This window comes from Seriola lalandi, unplaced genomic scaffold, assembly GCF_002814215.2.
Source record: "Seriola lalandi dorsalis isolate HSWRI2012SDOR001 ecotype SW California unplaced genomic scaffold, Sedor1 jcf7180002054686, whole genome shotgun sequence".
Classification (NCBI taxonomy): domain Eukaryota; kingdom Metazoa; phylum Chordata; class Actinopteri; order Carangiformes; family Carangidae; genus Seriola; species Seriola lalandi.
This window is the reverse complement of record NW_019525239.1, coordinates 897421-920911: the sequence shown is the minus strand read 5'-3', so window position 1 is coordinate 920911 and position 23491 is coordinate 897421. Positions and strand designations below refer to the sequence as shown.

Genomic DNA, 23491 nt, shown 5'->3' with positions numbered 1-23491 from the left:
GTGATTGTCTCCTGACAGGAGCTGCAGCCATCATTAAGTTTACAAGATAAGAGGTTATAATACGTCCTCTGAGCAGCTACGTCTTGAGGACAGACTAGACACTACAGTGAGTCACTATCAGAAAGTGAGGAGACGGACCGGGGCTGGTTGTTAGCATGCTAACTTCAGTAAATGATAAAGATGAGATAGAGTTAGCATTGGTGTTTGTTTCTATGTAGACATAGACATCTGCTTACTTTGCTTCCTCATCTCTGGCTACGAGAAGGCGCATGTGATTGGTTGCAGAGGCTGCTCTCAGGATATCCACAGCTCTGTGAAACAAACACAAAAACACATTCACATTGTTGTTGGAGCATCACCTCACTCAATCATAGGCTTCAAACAAAACTGAGATAAGTTTGATTTTACAAGATTTTCACCTTTCACTTGTGACTCCTACTAGACTGTCCCCGTTCACCTCCAGGATCTGGTCCCCTGGCAACAGGTTTCCTATCAGAGGTCAAATAAAGGTCACATCATCAGCTCCACAGTGTACAGGAAGAACTGGTAAAAAAAATAATGGGAAACCATTTCCATTTTCTGTCACTGTAGTGCTTAAAGCTATGCACTGGAGACAAAGTCATCAGGTATCATCAGGTGTAGAAAGACACAGTGACATCAGGAAACACCAGCATCCTCTGGAACCATTTTATTGTAGTTTGTATGTAAATTGTTAACTGGTTTACACTTCTACAGTATTGAAAGTCTATGATGTACATATTATCTGTGTGAAAAGTATATCACCAGGCTCTTCTCCACAAACATCACTCCATAGTGTTTGCTCTCTTATGTACGGCCATGACTTCTGACAGCTCTCATATGTTTGTATAGGGACAACTACACAACATTAACCAATGCCACATACCACAGCATGTTTAAGACAAAGCTAATTTCCAATGCCTTTAAAAAACGTAAAACTCAAGCATAAAATACATACAGGAAAGTACTGAACACAATATCAATCAACAATATATACACACAGTTTATAAACGCTAATATAAAACAACGAGCACCAGATCACCATGAAATTAATAATAGTGTATCACTGTATAATAGATATATACTGTATATAGTAGATATATTGATATACCCTAAATCAAGGAACAGTATAACATCAATTTCTACTGTCATAATATGTAGAAACTACATATTGTCTGCCTCCTCCACTCCCTGTTTTTCCAGAGTCATATCAAAGATGAACCTTTTGTGTGAAATGTCATAATTGCTGTGAAGTCTTGGGTAATGGCTAAAAAGTGTTTTGTGATCACACTGACTAAATCTAGTCAGTTTGTCCTTGAGTGAATGTTTGTGCCAAATTTGGAAAAGTTCCATCAAGGTGTTACTGTGACATTGTGTCCATGACACTGGGACAGACGGACAAACAACCTGAAAACAATACGCCTCTGGCTCTGACTGTCGCTGTCGTGGAGGAATAAAAACACAATTTTACTGTGGAAATATAAAATTTTGGTAAAATTAAAGGGAAAATACCACAATCTTATAATTATCCTAAAATTTACAGTATAATTCTATCTAAATGATGGATTACAGTTACAGCAGCTGTAAGGTCAGGGCAGAAACTCTTGTTAGAATGTTTGCTGAGCATTGATGCATTGGTTAGAATGGATTAATCGACTTTTGATGTTGGATTAAACTGTGGATTTAACCAGTAACCAGTGGTAACCAGTGGTAACCAATGGTAACCGGTGGGTCACTCTTGAAATCAGCTTGATTTAGAATCTCTGGTGTGTGTAAGGAGTTTCAAGTCTCAAACTTCTCAGTGGAAGCCTCTTTTTTCTTTTCCTCCTTTGATCATCTGCTCTTTTTTCTTCGCTGGTGCATGGCTTTGGCCACGAGTGGGAATGGAGGGTTAATATGAGGAGGGCAGAGAGCTGGAGATAGATCCAGAGAGAGGATGACAGGGAAGATACAGCAGTACAGAAAACTGGAAATAAGGTTATGAAAGCTGCAACTGATTTTAAAATTGTGTATAAAATCAAGGATCAGGTTGCAGCAGGGTAACAGTAAACCCTTTGAAAGTAGCTGAATCACTTCAATCAGTTGGTGAAGGACTGGATGCACAAATTTCCACAAGTGGATAAATCCTGGTGGTGTGCAACTAGGAAAAGTCAAGAGTATATGAAAAGTTTAGGAATTTAGAGTGAAAGATCATGGTTAAAGGTGTCTCTTATGGCGTTTGTGGTGACATGTCAGAGAAGGAATTAAAGGAAAAATAAAAGATAAGCCAGGAGTGTCCAAAGTATTTTGAATGGGGGCCAGATTTCATAATGTGAAACTAAGTGGGGACCATGTGCTGTGAAAAGCCACTGCTGGGAGGACAGGTAGCATGTTTCGCTCCCTGCAGGACAGTCGCTGGTATGACTTGTGCTTAGTCTCGTAATGTCCCTTCACATCGAACTCTTTCATAACAGCGACGGTCTCTTGGCAAATGAGACAAACTCAACAGTTTTGAATTTCAGTGAAAAAGTTTTCAACTTTCCACCGCTCCTGAAAGCAGCGGCCCTCGTCGTCGACTTTACGCTTCTTTGCTGAGGCCATGACTGCTACCTAGCAGCAAATCACTGTTGCCTGTTTACAGTCTGTTTGTGAAAACATTGGCTCCAGGTGAATGGGGAAAAATGCAATGTGAACTTGATTCATTAATCAATACTGTGTGGCAGGCCACCTATTGTATATTTTGAGAGTTCTTTGACCTTTGACCACCAAATTCGAGTTTGAGTCCAGGCGAACATTTGTTCTGTCAAAGCGTTTCTGGGATATCATGTCCATGAGGATGGGACGTACGGACAAGCTGAAAACAATGTCTCACTCCACAGTCTGCAGCTGCTGACAGACTGCAGACTGTGGAGCAGGGGTCATCAAGTAGATCATTTCTCTCGTGCTCACCAGTTGGAAAAACTACTGAGCTAATAACACTTAACAGTGTGGTACACAAAATAGTGCATTGTTACTATGGAAACAAGTCAGTAATGAGGAACTACTTGTAGTTACTCAGTAGGCAGGATTACTTTACTGTAGAGTGCACAAATCAGTGCTGTGTGTTGCTCAGCGGAGGGTTCAGAGTTAATGAGGAACGACTCATGAAGAAATTTGTGATATTTATGAACTGATTATTACCTCATGATTCATTAATACGGTATCTCCCAGTCTCCAGTAACTCGTCATTATCTCCCTCACAGTGCTGTGTCATAGTCATTAGAGGAACTATACTTATTAACAACTCATCAACTAAGTGTTACTGAGCAAAATCTGAATTTCACAGGATTAAATCTGAACTCACGTTAATTGTGAGAAACGAACATGTACGCACAACTGAAGCAGGGAGTTCCATCAACAGAGACTCTGACCTCTGTTTCAGTCACTGTCCGTAAAATCAGCTGTGATGATCTGCTGAGGAGCAGGAGAACACCAGCTCTTCTCCACACTGAGCTGAATCACTAATAACATTTAATGGACCCGCGAGGAACATACAGGAACAAAATGCAGTTGTTCTATTGTAACACACCCACCATAGTGTAGCGGACATTCCTGGCCTGGCATCAGTCACAAGCCATTAGAGAAGTTCATTATAAGGACATGCAGAGTTATGGACCCAAATTTGACACACATCAAACTATCAGATTGATAGGAAACAGAGACAAAGGACCCCTCTTCCACAAACAGAGCATGCTGTTAGCACGACACAGAACCAGGTCAAAGGTCAAAGGGTCAGCTCCAGAGGATCAACCAATGGACACCAGGCAACTGGAGAATATAGGAAAAATCTCAAGTTTGTAACAATAAGATTCTGTCTAATGATATTTGATTTTTTGTTATATAAGACAAGTAACAACAAAAGGACTGATTAACACTAAGGTGTGAATCCTGGCCTCTCTGTACCATGCATGAATACACACACACACACACACACACACACACACACCAACCTCCCTTCCTCTGTCCCTCTCTAGATAAGAGTCATAAACTCCAACCCACATTCCAATCCTGGGTAGTGACCAGCAGAACTCTCTTCACAGACACAGATCTGAGGAAGATTGTAAAATTAAATATCTAGCTGTTCTGTAACTCATGAGATGTTTCTATGCAATAGTTTAATCCCAAACTTCTATCCCATAGAATGTTTGAAATGTAACATGTAGATTTTAAGACAATGTCCTTCATACTGACCATACTGTCAGCATCCTTCACACAAGGTAACACACTACATGACATCCAGAATGTCCATATTAGTATTATTACAGTCTGTAATCCACATTTATAGACTATTAGCTTTTAGCTTTAGTTTGATCAATTAACCACTTGTATCATGATTAATTCCAGGGTTGAAGGATGTAATATGAAATCCACACTTGTATTACTCCTGTCTGTCATTATTAGTGCCATTAGGTTTATATGTTGTTTCATTTAATGTTTTATGATCATTGTGGAAGACGGATGTGCAAGTTTATAAGGAAACTATAGAATTAAACTATTCAAAAGTTCAGTGGAAAATTACTCTCTTCTCCAAGTGGAAACACAGGAGAAGACGGGTTTTGCACTTTATCATTTTGTCCTCGTCCATTCTTTCTTTGCCACGTGCTTCAAGAAACATTCTTTTTGTCTATACGCACGATCTTTTAATTTTATAAGCCAAGTCAAGACCAAGTCAAGAAAGTGCCTCAGAGTTTATTTCGCATCAACCCGCAAGAGATGCTGGCAGATAACACATCTGCAAGACCGCCTGCAGAGAAGCCGACCAGAAATCAACTCCATCTCATCTCCAGGGTTACCAAGGCAACCACAGCCACCTGGGTTACAGCCGAGGGTCCTCAGCTACAGCGCAACTCACTGTAGGCCACTTTTAAAATTTTGCTCATGACTGGGTTGATGTTGAAATATAGCTGTCTCTTATACACATCTTAAACTATTCAAAAGTTCAGTGGAAAATTACTCTCTTCTCCAAGTGGAAACACAGGAGAAGACGGGTTTTGCACTTTATCATTTTGTCCTCGTCCATTCTTTCTTTGCCACGTGCTTCAAGAAACATTCTTTTTGTCTATACGCACGATCTTTTAATTTTATAAGCCAAGTCAAAACCAAGTCAAGAAATTGCCTTAGAGTTTATTTTGCATCAACCCGCAAGAGATGCTGGCAGATAACACATCTGCAAGACCGCCTGCAGAGAAGCCGACCAGAAATCAACTCCATCTCATCTCCAGGGTTACCAAGGCAACCACAGCCACCTGGGTTACAGCCGAGGGTCCTCAGCTACAGCGCAACTCGCAGTAGGCCGGTCTTAACACTCTGCTCATGACTGGGTTGATGTTGAAATATAGCAATATTTAATCATCAAATCTCATCATAGTTGTAGCATCATTAGCTGTATAGCCATAGTGTATAGCCATAACATATTCTCTCCCACCATTGCCAACTCATCACACTGCTCATTTCATTATTATTTTCATCTTTATGATTATTACACCTTGCATTTACTCTGTAGATAGTTTAGTTAATAAACTCCTTTATTTACACCCAGTTGTTGTCCTGTCGTATTCTTTTGACGTAGAGACTGGAGATCCATTGAATCGAGAAGTCATGGCTTCCGATATGAGATTGATCAATTTATCAATGAAGTCATTCATTCATTCATTCATTGGTGCCCCCTTTTCAACGAGAGCAAATTCTAAATTATGGTGTTAACGCTACATTAGCATTTAATTTGTTTCATTGTTTTAGTTATTTTTGTGCTTTTATTGTTTTCTGCCGCTGTCAGATTAATAGAAACTACTGTCTGCAGCTGGATTTTGGAACTCCATGGTTTACTCACTCACATGTCTGTGTGTTTCTTTTTTTTTACCATCCCTCCAATTTCTCCAATCAGGAGCAAGTTAGAAATCATCTGATTCAGTCTTTATTCCTCAGGTGAGGAAGTAGCTCCCTGTGACAGACACAGACTGTTTTAGAGGGAACAAGTTTTTTTTTTACTTCATTTATTTTTGTATCAGCGCTGTCTGCTCTGTAGTTAAACCTTTCAAACTTAAATCATGTTTATGGAGTCTATAAAGATATTTTTCATGCTAGTTCTCAGTGCTCATTTTTTTAGCTGTTAGCTGTAAGGTAAGCTAGTTCATGGCTACAAGAGTCTGGGTTAGTTGAAACAACAATACACACACAGTTTTTGGTGAGTAAAAGGATAAAGTTTGATGCTGAACTCAAAGAGTTAATTCTAACATACAGCACCTTTAAGTGTTGATCTTTCAATATCAGTTTTTGTCATAGTCCTACTACTGTCACATTTCAGCCCGGAGTATGTTACAACTAACCCTAATGTAACACTTCATTTCTTGTGTTTGAGACAAAACCAGACATTGAATGTCTGTGTTGCAGAGATAACACCCACACCATTTAACAGCAGACACATGGATCTAGTTAGTATCACAGTGTGAACACACTGGCTTAAAAGACACAGATGGAAATGTCAAAAATGTGACAACCATCTTTGGCCTGCCCTATTGTAGGTCCATAGTGAAACCACAAGCTCATTGTGAATCCGAGCTTTGATTGTTATAATCATTAACATTACAAGTATCATTTATATGTTCACAATATACACTGAGTTTTCAGTTGTAAGGTTGAGTTTTTATTGACACTGTGAGGTGTCACAGAGAGGTGGATGTTCTCTGTGCTGCTGCTGCTGGTGTTTCTGTTATTTAGCTTCCCCTCATTGATTTGAATGAGGTAGAAAAAATAATAGGCCTGGTTCAGACCTGGTATTAACATGCATCTTCAGTGATCTGATAACAAGTACATCCAATCACACCTGCTTTAAAATATGTCTCCAGTGACCACTTTTGATTGGATCTCACATCCCTGCTTTATATACAAATAAGCAGGTATGTGTTTTTAGCCAATCCACAGACAGGCCCATCGTCAATCTGCTTGTGTGTGTGTGTGAGTGAGAGAGAGAGGGAGAGAGAGAGGGAGAGCGAGAGCGAGAGGGGCATGGAGGGGTTGAGCGAATTGTTGCGCTGCACACAGGTCTTATAATGAAATCAGGTTTTATCCATTTGAAATAGCTAAATATTTTCCATTCATTATAAACTGTTTTGGGACTAATCAGACTGAGACACAAGACGTCAGTGGAGTATGCGGTTCTTCAATGTGGCCCAGGACAGATTCATTCAGGATCTGAAGTTATCAGAGAAACACGCTGAGGAAATGTTAGACAGCTCAGCTCCCAGCTGCTGGAGACGTCCTGTCCTGTGTCACTGAAGAGCATCTGTGAATATCAGATTTTTAAAGTCAAACTGCTTTATTCTGGGTTTCTACTGGTTTTAATCCCCTGGTGTGTTTGTTATGGAGAGGAGGACACCTCTGTGGATAATTCAGCTGCTGGTAAAAATCTGCTGAACGTCTGGTTCATAAGTTATCAGAGAAACAATCAAAACAAAGGTTAGCATCAATCTCAGCTCCAACTCTTCCCTGAATCTCTGTCCTCCGTACAGCGTCGCTCAAACACTGACTTTAAATGACAAACTGCTTTATTCACTGTTTTTAATGGTTAGAATCACCGGGTCTGTTTGATTTCCTGAACCACTGACACTGAAAGAAACCAAACCAGGAGAATTTTATGTTAATGGTGGTGAAGACAACTACTCCCATGATCCCATGCTATTTCACGTTATGAGAGAGTGTTCAAGTGATGTTGGGGAAGATTAATAGCTGAATATTGCAGCTGTTTTACGTGCAGTCATTGGGAATTTATCCCAGTCAGTGAGTGGTGATGAGTTTTCAGTCTGCAGCAGATATTTTGCTCTACTGTTCATACTGCAATAGATTCACTGTGATGAGTCAGGAGCAGGTGAACACAGGAAAGAGACGGCAAAGCTCTTTGATCTTCATATAGGAAGCTAAACGAGACAGTGATATAATGGAAGATCAAGGGACTTTGAAGTCAAGAATCTGTGGTGCTCTGTATGGAGGACTGGAACTACGAAAATCAAAAGTAAATAAATGACTCAATTAATAAATTAATATGCCATTAAATGTGCCAAAAATAATGTTAAAATAAATATATGCATTAATTAAGTAATAAAATATGACATAAAGTGATGTTTCAGTTTTAATTTGCCTCTGTATTTATTTATCTTTGTATTATTTCCCCTATTTTCCCATTTTATTTATTTCTTTACTTATTTATTATTTATGTATATATCCACTTATGCACACTCACACTCATTCCACTTCCGTATATTTTGATTATTGTTTTGCTCGATTTCAGGGTGTCACAGTAATTGCAACACATTACGTCATCAGTGGGTGCCAAGGTGTGCCGTGTTTGGTTCTTGTGACGTTGTGATGCGAGCTCCGGTTGCTTCTGAAAAGACACAGTTGCCAAACAGAGATGGAGTCCTGTCTATTTAAGGGTGTAACATATCCATCATCTACGGCGCAGAGAAAGTAGGCCACGACAACGCTGTGTGTTTTGTAGTCATGATTTCATGGTCACATGAGAGAAGCCCCAGAAAGCAGCGGCCGGCGCTCTGACACTATCCACTGTGTTTATCATTAACTTCTCTTCTGCTTGTTATTGTTTCATTTAAATCATCCTCAAGATTAGGGATGGGAAATGATAAGATTTTTATTGATACCAATGCCATTATCGATTCTGCTTATCGATGCGATTCTTTATCGATTCCCTTATCGCTTCCTGTGGATTTTCTGTGTGGAAAAAAGTAGGCCTGTACAGGTTTAGTCAACACGAGACAAATTTTATTATGAGTCTCTGAACACTGAACAATATAGATAACTGCTCTGTAGTTGTTGGTGCTGTCTGCCTTGTATTAACTGACAAAAAAAGAAGAAAAAAAACCCAAAACATCACTTCACGTTCACTTAAAAGAGCCGGCTTGTTCGCAACAGACACATCACTAATGCGGCGCTTCACTGCTCTGCTGAAACTGGGGAGTACTCGTTGACTTTAAATTGACTGAAATTACTTCTATAGCAAAAGGAAAATTTCTCCAAGAGGAAAATTTCTCCAATATTCAGTGGGACAAAGTATGGCTTCTACCTTACAAATATGTTATTCCAAATATACTAAAAGAAGTTCAATACAAAATTATACATAATATTTATCCCACTAACAAATATGTTGCAAGATGTTTTAATATTGATAAAAAATGTGAGTTTTGTAAGAGGGAAGACGAGACAAATAATCTATTCTTTGAATGTCAGGACACGTCAGGATTCTGGAGGAAAATGGAAGATTATTTTGACACTCAAACCAACTATTCTATAAGATTAGATGCCAAAGCTATATTATTATTATATTATGTTAATAAAATAAAGAAGGTGCAGTGGGTTGTTAACTTTCACATTCATGCGGCCAAGTTGTCAAGGTCTCGCCCATCGTTTGAGCCCTTAAATACTTTGAGTGTATCCAAATTATAATGATAAGAAATGTGCTGATACAGAAAGCGCTTTACAAGAGTTCTACAAAGAAATTTCATTACTATGTGTCGTCCTTAAAATGTTTGTGTTTTTTGTTTGTTTTATTTACTTTTTGTTTTTTTTATGTGTTTGCAAGTTGTATTGTTGTGATGCCTGTTTGTCTTTGTTCATTATAAGTTCATTTTGTAACTATAAACTATTCAATAAAGAAAAAAAAAAAGGAAGTTGAAGGCATCAATAAGGGAATCTTTAAGCATAAAGGCAAATGATGTCGATGAATCGAACAGGTTGGAACCGGTTCTCAACTGGAACCGGTTCTCGATACCCATCCCTTCTCAAGATGTTCTCATCCAAAAAACACATGGAAGGATATTCAAAGCTTCATATTTTCCTCTTCTTCTGTGTTTTATTTGAAGTGTTGATCCATAAGAAGATATATTTGTGGTTTTAAGAACCAAAAACCAAAACGGGTAAAATGAAAGAGAAGCAGCAGCTGAAATCTTGTTGGATTACATTTCTGTAAACAACAGAAGGAGGGAAGAGAAATTGATACAAACAGCTGCTATCCTGGTATATTACTGCTGACGGATTACATGGAAAGAGTTATTCATTAAAACTTTGCATTACTGAAGATTTCTGCTGAGATCATCCTGTCACTTTTCACATAATTTTACCTCTCTGTTTCCCACAGTTCCCTCCTGCCTATTTTTCCTGGCTTTTAATGCAGTCCAGTCTAATACGACTCAAGCAGCCAATAATACTTACCTGAGTAGGCTGTTATATCTGTTTAAGGAAATACTCTCATCAGTTTACCTAGTGATTTTTTATACGTCATTTAAATCTTTTTGCTGAGCTGATGACATCAGGTTGTGTAGGATATATATGTAAATATATGTAGTTGTACCTTCCTGTTCACAGTCTCTATGCTGAGACAAGGACACAGCTCTGTCTTTGTCAGTGTCCAGGTCTCTATAGACCCTCACCTGCTTCACCACCTAGCCTGAATTTGAATTAATTAATAATCGTCATCATCATCATCATCTTCACTGTAACAACAGTGAGAACGATCACAGGAATCAAAGATACTTTGGTAGGGGCAGCTTCATAAAAATAATTTAAATAATTAATTTCTATTTTTCTAAATGAGAATAATAGTACAATAACAATACACATCTTAAATGATCCAAACTCACTCCCTCCACCGGAATATTGCAACAGAAGATCAAGATTTCAACAATCTTATTTTTATTGTTCAACAGCAGCAGCAGCATAGTGATTTGTCTGTAGTTTTACTGTCAGACATTTCACTTTGAGTGGGTCAGACGGGTTTCTTCATCTGGGGAGGATGGTTAAGTTAATAACTCCTGGGACACAGTGCTCTGAGGTGATGATGGACACCTCTCTTTTCTTCACTACCTGCCTCTGTGTTTTCACTCTGACCAAATTCATTTTCTTCTTTGGATAGTAAAACAGTAAAATTTGAATTTGAAGTAATAAAAATAATCCTGGGACACTGTGAGAAGAGAATGTAGAATCAGAGGACACAGCACTTACCATCACTTGAAGCAAGGCCTCCTGGTAAAATGCGTTTGACGTAGACTCCAAACTCCTCTCCAGTTAGCTCCTTCACTCCTCCGATCACTTTGATTCCTGTTGGGAAGAGAAAAATCACTTTCTGAACAGGTTGAAAACATGATGACAACATTAACTCAGAGCTCAGTGAAGCTACCATCACACTGCTACGTGTCTGTGTTACAGTTTCACACAGTTTTGCCACAGAAGCTGGTTAACTCCAAATGGAACAAATGCTAATCATTGTACATAAATGAATAATAATTACTTGGTACAGATGGGATTTTGAATATTGTGATCTCAGCAAAGAGAGGGGAAGGTCTTCTGTCGGCGGCTGCCACCGTATTTGTGTAATGCTGACAGGGGAGGACTTTTTTTTTGGTGGTGGGGGGGTCAGCTCTGCAGTCATTGTCATTCACCAGAACAAGGTGGTTAAAGTTAAAAGAGTTAAAGTTAAAAGACTAGATTGGTATGAATGGGATTAAAAATACTTCCATGGTCAAAATGTTTATTTACTGTATGCGGTAGATTATTATTATTAGCCTGCATTAAAGGCAAGTCTGAAAAAGACGTCATTTCAAATCTGTAGCTCAGGTAGCTAATAACTCACAGCTAAAGCTACTGGTTCAAGTGAAAGAAGTGCTAGATTTTCTGTTGACACAGTGTTTCACCTACGTGTTAAACTACAGTATGAGCCTGACACTAATTCTTTTTACAGCTGTACTGTTGGAAATGTCAGAAGGTGTTTGTGGTCGTCAGAGCCACAGGATGTAGTTACACTGCACCTCTCTCACTTCCTGTCACACCTGATATCTAAATAATTGAAAAGACTGATCCCAGGTCATTAGTATCAGGGTGACGACTTTGATCTTTTCATAGAAAAATAAATTGACAATATTTTGGTTTGATTCAACTTCCCTGAACTTCTGCTCCACGTCATGTTAAGTTTCTTGTTGGTTACAGATATCACAGAAATCACTTCACAGGGATGTGCTGTATTTATTAGAATAATATACTACTAATAATACAGTAAACCTTAAAGTACAGTGCTCACATGAGGGAGATTCATCACTGTGCATTAGAAGTTTCAGCATAGTAATAATTATAAACTTTATATATAGAGCACTTTCCATACAAGAGATGTAGCTCAAAGTGTTTTACAATAAAAAATCTGATAATAAAGTGAGGGAGAATTCAATTAGACAATATAAAGACAGTAGATGATAAATATGTAAATGAAAATAAAAAGAGAAAACAGTAAGAATAGTAAAAATGAGAGACTGAACCAAAAGCAAAGTTAAACAAGGTTCAGCTGTGGTTTAAAAATGTTCACAGAGCATCTCTTATAGCTCTTGGCAGGTTTTCCAGAGTTTTGGAGGAAAGTTTAAAAAAAGCTGCACTGCCTGTTTTCTTTAAAAGCCCGGCAGTAAAAGGTCTGTGTGCTCATGAAGGATTATAAAACCACATAGAATCTGCAGTGTGAGCTGGTCCCAAACCACGAAGAGCTTTAAAGACAAGTAAAGGGACCTTTAACATCTCTTCTAAAAGATACTGGGAGCCAGTGGAGTGAAGCCAAAGCCATGGAAATATGAGCTGTCTTCTTTGTTTTAGTTAAAAGTCCAGCAGCACAGCTCTGAATAAACTGCAGTCTTTCTATTTCCTGCTTCAGAAGAGCAGTAAAAGGATCACTGCAATAATCTATTATGCTTTAAATAAAAGCATGAATACGTTTTTTTCAGCATCTTTATGGATTAGGAACGGCTGTACTTTAGCAATATTTCTTAAATGGTCACCTTCTTTATGTTTGAAGTAAAATTGAATTCAGTCTAAAATAATGCCCAGGCATGTTACCTCTGATTAACAGGGGCCAGATGCCCAAGTTTACAGACAGTAGATCTCTTTTATCTTGGGGACCGACCAAAAGAATTCCAGTTTTGTCTTCCAAACTGTCAATAAAAATCTAGGTGGCAACTGCACCATATTGCTGATGGATTTTGGGTATAAATGATCAGATTCACCACTGGGCAAAATGTTTCTATTCATTCTGAAATGTTCCTCCTCACACTGAACAGAGAGCTTCTACATCTCCAAGGTCCTCCACATTCACGTTCCCTCACTGTACTATACAGTGGAATCACTGAAGCAGCTACACTCGACCTTATTTAACTATTAGATCAGACTTCTTTAGCTTAAGGCTGCTGTAACCACAGAGACAAAATGGTAACACTAATTGGGTCTGGAGCGAAGGGGCGCATGTTAATTATTGCCTGTTGGAAGAACGGGGTTATAAAGTTCCTCATCTCAGCCCTTCCTCCCTTCTGACTCTTCTCTGAGGAAAACAGTGTCTTGTTCTTTTGTTCATCCTCAAAGCGTTCTCCTCCCTGCGCCTATCATCAGATAAGAAAAACATCATTCTAATGCACAAGCAGCAGCAGCAGCTAATATTAAAGACAAGCCTCTCTCCCTCTTCTTCAGCTTCACATTCTGTTTTCCAAATCATTTCCATGCATCAAGGCCATTTTCATTACCCGAAGATTAAATGTTCCACCAGACCTTGCAAAGATGGTAAAATTCAAAGTGATGAAAAACAGCAGTCTTATCTAAAAATGGTTTAATACCCCAGATGATAGAAGAACATGATAAACTAGAATCACCACCTCATGGTTGTTTGCCTCCACCAACCAGTCATGTTGCAGTTTACATCCACGTTTGTCCAGACTCATATAATATATGTAGTGGAGATTTTGAATTTAATAATCATTATAATGTTGTTTTTTTTATCATAATTAGTGTATTTTTTTATTTAATCAGGTCTCAATGACACTAAAATCCAAAAAACAAGAAGCAGTCACAAGAGACAATCAACAACAAAGAGAACACAACTACACGATACAAGAAACTGAGAATTAGCAAAAACATTTACAATAGCAGTAAAAGTCTCCAAGGGAAATGTTAGACTCTAGTTTGAGGGCAGTTTGCAGTTCATTCCATTTAAATGGTGCATAGCTATAGTTACATGCATAGGTTGCACAATAGTACAGCTGGAGGAAGACAGACATCCTTTAATTCTATACAAGGAGCCAAGTTTGACTTTGAATTTTTGAGTGAAGTGTTGAATATGAACCTTGAATGACAGTCTTTTGTCAAGCCAAAATGCTCAGTATGTTGTATTAATCAGTGAGAGTAATATGAGTGGCATTTAAAGTTTTAATGGCAGGATGATCAAAATCAGTGGTGGAGGTGGAGAAAACCATGTATATTTAAGACTAATCTGTGATTAAGGAGAGACAGTTGGACGTCATCAAAAGCAGACTGAAGACAAGTCAGGGCCTGGGCTGGGGTGGAGCCGGGAGCATATACAATTGTGTCATCAGCAAAAAAGTGAACATTGAAATACTTATTATTGATTATTGACTAATTATGTTATTTTTCAGTTATAGATGCATCACATTTATGAGAATGAGAAGGACAAACCCGTCCTACCATGTTTCCTGAACAACACAGAGCCATATCTGGACACCTGAGGACCGAAACTGCTTCTTTAAGACACACTCTACAGATTCAACATGTCCACACAATTAACTGTGACGGAGACGATTTTAAAGTTTCTCTATGAAAACTTTATCCTGCCTATGTGCTGAGGTGGTGCAGCTCTCAGCTGCACTAACAAAGAGATTAGCATGTGCTGTCCTCACTGTAGGATAGCAGGAGTGTTACAGTGTGTATGCTCCCCCTCATGCTGTGGAGGCTTCAGCTGTACAGATGGGGGTCTTATGCTTAGGCTTTATGTATCAGAACAGTGTGTACACTTGAACATGCTCAAGTTGGACGACAATAAGCTGATTTGCTTTTCACCTGTGTGCTGCTTTCAGTAAACACACACACACACACAAACACAAACACATACCTTCAACCTTTCCTCCAGCCTGCTCCTCACCTGCTCTACCCTTCACTGCTGTCGTTATGACATTACACTCAGTCTTTATCATCACACCTCAGGCATCTTGTATCTGTGATGCAGATGTGGTTTCTAAGCCTGCAGACAAAGTACCACTATCAAGTTCTGAAGGTCCAGTCACACCTCTTTTACACTGGACCGCAGCACCTCATTTCAAAATAATAGATGTAACTTTAAGTTAAAATATGTATCTTTAAGTTACATAATGTATTAATATCTGTAGGGCCGAGTTGACCTACATTATATTTACAGTTATTTCTGTCCTTTTCTGTCATTACAGTTAGTATAGATCCCATTCTAATGTCCATGTGCTCAGTGCTACAGTTATCACGCTCATTATGATGATGCACTTGTATACAGTACATTGGTCTTATGATTATAATGTCATTCAAAAATAATGGCAGTCACTATAACTCACAGCAACACATTTTTCAGCAGGAATGTATTTGAATGTGTTAAATATACTGTCCATTGACAGTATAATACACTACATCTATAAAATGATTCTGTTTATGCTCTACATCTATGAAATGTGGGTTTAATTATATTGAAGACTTTTGCTGATGTCCGTATATAGAGAGTGTCTGTATTTTCAGACACTTGTTTATTAGTATGTGTCAACTTTCAATTCATTGTTTAATGTGTCTCTGAATCAGGGGCAAAAACATCTATGAAATTATTCAACTCATGCACATCAGTTATTTTAAACATCATTCAGGATATATTCACAAGAAGCTACAGATTAGTTCTGAGCAGAGTTTTAGGATTATAAAAGACACAGCACATCCACTTCAGCAGGATGTTTTACAGTTCGACTGTAATAACATTCATACATATGAGCATTTTGTTCTTGCGTAGGCACAAGCTTCACCAGAGCGGTGGTGTGGGAGTGAAGTAAGGATAAAAACAACAGCAGCTCCTGCATTCTTAACCCAGCTGAGTTAAGTGGGTTAGGGCTTTGCCACATGACCTACTTCCCCTCCCGGGCAAAAACACAGTAAGGATACCTACTCTGCAGAGAAAATCCCTTTAAAAGTAGGACTTACATTATTTCAGCTATTCAGATGACACTCAGCTGCCAGATAGTGGAGGATGATGTTGTAAAGCTATGCATTATGTTTATTTAACTGGGCAATAACATAAATGAACTGTTTTGCTGAATTACTTAAAATAGTTAATTTTTACCTAGAAAGGATATGCCATGATGCCACAGCCCTTATATCCAACAAGTGGTAGAACTTACTCAGTAAATTGGTAAGTTACAAGCAAAGAATATCCTGGAACAACAATGTAAGGTTGAATTTGTTTTTGCATGTTGGCAACTTTGGTTTAAGGATGTTAAGAATGTGAACGTCAGGTAAGCTGCTGACCTTTGGGGTGAGCTGGATGTCAAGGGATCCATTACATATCTGGATTTTATGGTTATCTTGTTGTTTATAGGTTTATCTACATCCTGCAGAGATTTAGTGATGCACCCCCTTTTAGGAGGAGGTAAGCAATAGAAGTAAAACACAGAGGTAAAGATCTCAAGGTTAACAGATGTTAGAATATTGTGTGTTGTTCTGGGTGTTGTAGCTGTCATTCAGGGAGAGACTTGGTGTACCCTACATCAGATCTGTCCTTTGTGCACAAATAAACCAGCCAAACTGAAGTGTTGGTCTGATCTGTACATATTTCCATCTTTCGGTCACGAGGAATCATCTTTTCAAACAATGATATATTTGTCCACAGTGGTATGTGGAATTGTAAATGTGGACAGAAATTTACTTTCAAGACTCATTAATAGCTGACAACAGGAAAGTAGCTACACCTCTTTAGATTCTTTGCTCTAGCAGGAATAACACCTCTGTTACATGCCTCTGCCCTTCAGAATAAAAGCATATAATTTATAGGATCAGCACTGCATGTGGTCTGGAGTAAACCGAGTTACTCAAGCTGCACTAAATAATATCTTTGCATTAACAATGTATCATTTGGCTGTGTAATGTTAAAGGTGTCACTTGTGGTGTCACAGAGCTGTTTAGCATCTTTCATTGTTTTGGTTTTAAGGCCCACAATTTTATTTTGATGATTTAGTCTCAGAGGTCTCATTAGCATCTCTTTCACCTAATGAATGCTGCATGCAGCCCAGCCCCTGATAACCATGACCTGTACAGGCATGTATAGACCACAGACAGTGAAAGGGACAGAGAGGACACAGTTCAGGAACATAAGTTTCTACATGTTTACCCTCTATTCTTGGTCGCTGAGGAGAAAGAAGTGACTTACCCAGGCCATTCTCACAGTCTGTAAACTCCATGGAATGAACAGCTCGGTCTACTCCATATGGACCCATTAGTGTCCTGTTAGAGATGGAGGGATGAAGAAGAGAGGGAGAGACAAAGACAAAAAATAAGTACAACACAAACTTAATCTTGAGAGATAAATGTGCTTTTCTTGTTTTTTTTTCAGACTGGGCTCTTTGGTTGTTAAGCTACACACTGCTCACTTCACTGGAGTTTGACCTGATGATGAATATTGAGCCTTGTGTCGGTCTCACACAGTTTCTCCTGCAGGTTGGGGATTGATGGCACTTAACAGAGCATTGTCAGCCATTGAAAACAGGCAGTGTGCCTTCGTGTCCGCTGCTGACATTTCCTTGTACAAATCAGTGTCTGGATGAAAACATGTGACCGAATGGTATTTTCACATTCATCACTGTGTCATGTCCGGTACAGAAATATGCTGAAGCAGGTTTGTTTCCTCTTTTTGTGTAAACAGCTGACAGTGAAAGTCTGGGGGTAGTAGATGTGCAGCATTTCAGTTTTGAATATATTTGGTCTTTATTCATTTATTTTTGTGCAACTGGCAAAGATTGGTTCAAAACACAGATAACACAACACAATAAGTGACAAGATACAATCCTCTTGACAGTTTCTGTTTCGCCCGTGTAGAGTAAATGGTGTAATCCCTGGACAAATACAGTAAATCTCTCTGGTGAGACTACTGTTCTGTTGACACGTCTGCAATCATTTCCTGGGAACTGGAAATGTTGTACACACCTCTGGATGTACATCTGAAGAAGAAAGATTCACAACATGTGACTCTTCCATATACAGTTTTAACACAGGAGCTACTCAGCACTGAGCTCTGAATAGAGGAAAAATATTCAGTTTGGAGCCGTGTTGAAAAGGAATTTCAGTGCTGGTCTGTGTGTGCAGCTGCCACCACCATCCACAACAAACAACCATATATAGTTAAAACAGTGTCAACAGCAGAGGCAATGCCAATCTTCCTCCTGACATGTCTCATATCTAACACGCTCATCATCAGATCTACCTGAGCCAAATCTGGAGACGCAGCATCTCTGCTGGAATGTTTTATATTATTCTTAGTTTTATTTACCTCATAGTGATGCAGAGTGTGTGTGAAATGTGACCTATAACTGTAAAATATATTATACAAACAATATTTTTATATAAAAGCTAATCCAGTCTATGGAATAGACACACTGTAGCTGTGTCTTTCAGATGCGGCTGAGAAATGTGCCAGTCTCGGGATCCTTCATGGCCAACCTATCCCAAGATTCATACGGTGAAGATTACACTTTGGGTTTCAGCTCTGTTAAAACAGCACAGAAGAGTACAACTGTGAAAACCAAGGGCTTAAAAAAAGTTCTTGTAAAAAATTCATATTGTCAAGGTTGCTAGGTACAGCTGGTGACGCAAAGCAAAAATCCCCCATAGACCAGAACATCTCATTTCAATTTGGCCTCTGCGGTCCACAGCGGCCACAAAGGGCCACACCTTTGTGGACAATGTCCTCTGAAGCGTGAATCACAGAATTGGGACACAGCTTATATCTTACTTATTATAAATATGGTGCACCAATAAAGGCAAATAAAGCTTTTGTTCACATACTGACTTTGGTGTTTTACTCATATTCACTGATGTATGGTACAGAACAAAAATTTGTATTGATATATTTGGAGTCCAAACTACTAACTTCTACACTCGGTTGTCAGTTTATCAGGAACACCTGGCTAAAAGTAAAGCAATCTGATACAAAAGTCCTGCATGATGGTGATAACTTTCAGTTTGTGTTGAAACTGTTTCAAAGACATGTTTGTTGGGACTCAGGTACATTCAAGATTCTGGAAACTACATTCTTTGTTCCACTCACTTCCCCACAGTTCCTCACTGTTCACACCTGGGGACGACCCTCCCCCAGGGACCTCACTGACCAGTCAGTGTTGGTCAGTGTGTGATGTGACCCCCCCCCCCCAGGGTGTCACCAAACAAAACCAGATCTCCTTCTCTTTTCTTCGTCTTCTCTCCTTGGCTTGCTCTGGAGAGCAGCTCCTCTTCCCTCTCGGCTTTTCAAGGAGCAACAAGGCCCCAGCTCAGGTCAGCCCAGCTACCTGAGACAACAGCTCTCTTGCCGGCCTGCTCACAGCAGACTGCAAACTCTTCTCCTCAACAGCAGTGACCTGCTTAGGATAAACTGAGAGTGAACCAAGTTCTATTAAGAATTAGCAGCAACAACACAAGGTCAGCCAGCTGATTTTCCAAGCAACAGGAGCCACAGCAGAGTTAGCATGGAACAGCTAACTCTGTGAGGAGAACAAAGGTGATAACAGCAGAAGCAACACAACCAGACAGGACTTTACTCCACCAGGAAGCCTCCCAACTCACTGGACTTAACAACAACACTGGAAAAGACCTCTTTGTTTTTGATCCAAGGACTGGGTGACATTAACTGACTGGGATAACTAACTAGCACAGCGTAGCACAGTACAGCTAAGCAGCAGAAGTCTAAACCTTTGTACATGTACAGGTTGGTTGATGTTTTGTGGTTATGTTGCTTAGGATATGGTCAGTCATAGAGTTATTCGGGTACTTGTATGTTCACACACAACCTCCTCCCTCTAACCTGGTACCTTTAGATTACATGAGCTAGACTAACGAAGAAACTCACACGTTCCCTCCCCCACACACCAGGTGGTCTCAGCGGCTATTTTTAGTAGCTTCTTGTTTACCACCATCTTGTTATCTTGTTTAGTCTGCCTTGCCAGCAACCCCCCGGAATCAGCCCCCCCCCCCCCCACACACACACACACACACACACCTTTACTCAGTAGAGTTCCTTAACTTTACTTACTGTTGCTATTGTAATTTGGTTATAGTTATTAAGTAAATTATTAATAAGAGTTCCAGACTGAACCAATATTGGCTATTTTAGTTTAGGTTGGTGCCCCTGAAGACTTTAATTCATTATTTATTATTGTTATTATTAAGTATCAATATTTTTAATATGAATATTTTCACCTCATGAGGCCGAGCTCAGACCCAACATGTTGACTCAACTGTCTGATCGTTTTGAAGGATTTAGCCTCTGACACTGTATTACACTAACCAATGACAGTCTTATAAAAACAGATTCAGACATCACAAACCTAGGGAACCAATCCTGTCAACTTGTGGGGACGGGGGGCGGTGCTAAATAACCTGAAACCTTGTCAGTACAGAGAGTGAGATTTAGCATTAGCACAACCACTAACACTGTGTTAGCCACTGTCAGCTACAAGCGAACAAACAACATTGTGGCGTCCCTCCCATTGTTTTGGAGGTTGTCCTTGCACACATTGGCAGGAACTTGGTTGAAATGGGAGGGTCGTCAGCTGATGCTGTTCATCTGGGTCTTCCAGACTATAAAAACTGGCCCATGTGTTCACTTGTCCTCCCCCTTCCATCTGATCTGTTGATATCATCTTTTGCTTTTTGCTTTTGCACATACAACACCTCCACAGCACATGTACCACTCATCCATGCACTGCTTTCATGGCTAATCTTGCTGATTTCCACACCCCATTGGTTTTTTGATCCGTCTGCTAGTCTCTGGTTCTGGTCTCAACAGACTCCTCATGAGTCTGGGTCTGACTGAGGCTCAAACATGTGGCTGAGTCTCTCTGATGTTTCCTCCTCTAACCATCTTGATACTCTCTGCTCTTTCACCTGTCCACCTGGAGCAAGCAGGTGGTGGGCGGGGCTCAAGGCCTGATCCAGATTTCTCAATCAGGACATAAGAGTAGATGGGCTTCACACCCAGTTTTGTATTTGTTTGAGTTGTTTCCAACACTTTTTATGTTGGAAAATCATGTTAAACAAAATATGAATCATAGCAGAGGATTTTCAGAGTTTTTTAAGTTGATCATACTAATACCCCTCTGCCTCCATTGACCCCAAACAGAGAAAATATGAAAAAAAAACTAAACTTTGCAGCTATCTCCTGCAAAGCTTCCAGATAACAGGTGAACAGAACAACATCACAAGTTGAAAAGAAGAAAGCAAAACAACCTGCTATACAATTAGCAACAAAGAGCAAGAGAGCTATATTATAGTTCTGTACAAAGATATAATGAAGATGCTCCTCTAATAAAAAACAATTAAACAGCATTTGTCATTTGTTTATCTGACAGGACCACGCCAGCAGTGGTGGATGAGACTACAAAGCTTTTTGGCTGACAGGTGCCCCAACCCTGCCAAACAGATTAAGTAAGGTTAGATTCCTTTATTTGTACCTGTAGGTAAATTTGGTTTGCAGTAAAGAGAGCCATTAGTCATGTACACACACATTTAACACACAGCACAGACAACACCATGTGCACAAGGTAAATAAAAATAAATAAATTAATTAATTAAACATCACTTCTATGCAGTGTTACTATAGTTAGTTCTGACCAAGTAGAGTCATTCCATGAGTGCTGATATAGAGTATAACAGCACTGGGACTTTTAACGACATGTATCACTCCGCTTCACGTGTTTGAGTGACCATTAATCAGCGTTACATTAATGGTCGTTGATGATATCTGGTCGTCAGAAGAGGATGAAGGGAAGGGAAGAATACTTCGGCGCACACCTGAGGTAGATGTAGACAAAGAAGCAAGCTAGTGTGCACTGTGCATATCAGGAAACCATTTTTGTGTTGCTTAGCAACAGTCAAGTACTAGTCCAGTTGCGGAACTATTTGTGTTGGCATTGACATGACATGACAACGCCTTGGCACAAAACTGGGCACAATTTGGCACAAACATTCACTAGGACTCAAGGATGAACTGATTAGATCTTGGTGGTCAAATGTCAAAGGTCAAGGTCATGGTGACCTCACAAAATACAGTTTCAATATAATTTCACACAAATAGCTCATATTTCATATGACGCTGGATAAACAGGGATGTAACCTGAAGTAATCTGAGTGAAGGAAGCAGACAGGAGGTGATTCTTGTTTCAAACTTGTAGTCTTCAGACCATCCCACACTGACTCAGGTGACATCCCTCCAGGACCAAACTCTGATTGATTGATATGTCCATTTAACTTCTTTACACTTTTCACAGATGTAACTAACCACTTACTTGGAAATGATCTTTTACTGATTTGCACATTTTAAGATATTTAGATTTGAACGCTCTTCTGACTTTGTTGTGAGTGGTCCAATATAAAAATGTAGGAGATTTCAGGTAAACACTTAGAGGATCCAAATCCTGCAAGGATGGATGGTGGGTCCAGGTGGGCGGGTTATCTATATATATACTGTATATATATCTATATATATATATAGATATATAGATATATAAGGCCTTTAAAATAAAGCAAAGTCTACTTGTGAGGCTTCATCAGTGCATTCTGTATTTTTATAGATTCATCATCCTATTTTTATTAGGCCTGAAAATGTCAACAAATGACTTTACATACACAAACACCTTTAAATGAGACAATATGACAAAAAAAAAAGCATCTTGGTCAGAGTTCACACACTGTACAGTAATCTCCAGTAGATGAGGTTGGCAGAAATTATTGTAGTCTTATGTAACAGTACTGCACAAGAACCAACCTCTCTGGTTTTGCCCAGTTTTCCTAATCCATCAGACATTGGCTCAAGTAGCAAGTTTGCTCAGATGGTGCACTACAATATATAATGTATACTGGAGATTAACAAGAGGAAGCAGCACAGACTTACAGGTAATAGCTAATTATTATTAGCAACAATTAGTTAGTAAATTTAAGAGACTGTTGTGTGCATTTTGGGAATCTGGAACAATCGCTTCCCTGCAATGACACTTACAGGTCCCTGTTTGCTTGCCGCCCGAATGACAAGACGGGTTATCAATTTTTCATTTGCAGAGGGTTCACCAGCAGCAAGCTGACATTCCCTCCTGTCACCGAAACAATGAGGCAAATTGAGGACGCAATGAAATTCGAATGAAAACATGGTCCTTTAAATTAAAGCAGCAAAATGTGAAGAGCTAGTCTAGCTAGTCTTCTATATATATGCAAGTCAAATCTTGATAGTCCCCCAGTATATGTTAATCTTAATTAAAGATACAATCAAAAATTGTTAATTGTAAACAAGCTCTTTCTCTCTCTCTCTTTCTCTCACACACACACACACACACACACACACACACACACACACACACACACACACACA

General features: G+C 39.3%; 1 protein-coding gene across 1 annotated transcript in view; it reads right to left on the bottom strand.

Annotated features, from left to right (window-relative positions):
* The window catches only part of LOC111667222 (syntaxin-binding protein 4), an 80274-nt gene that overhangs the window by 53912 nt on the left and 2871 nt on the right, over positions 1–23491 (bottom strand). The window contains exons 2-5 of the mRNA XM_023422862.2: positions 17291–17364; positions 11047–11142; positions 420–489; positions 237–311 (exon numbers count right to left, since the gene is read on the bottom strand). Coding sequence (XP_023278630.1) covers positions 237–311; positions 420–489; positions 11047–11142; positions 17291–17364 — 315 coding nt within the window. The remainder of the gene's footprint in view (positions 1–236; positions 312–419; positions 490–11046; positions 11143–17290; positions 17365–23491) is intronic.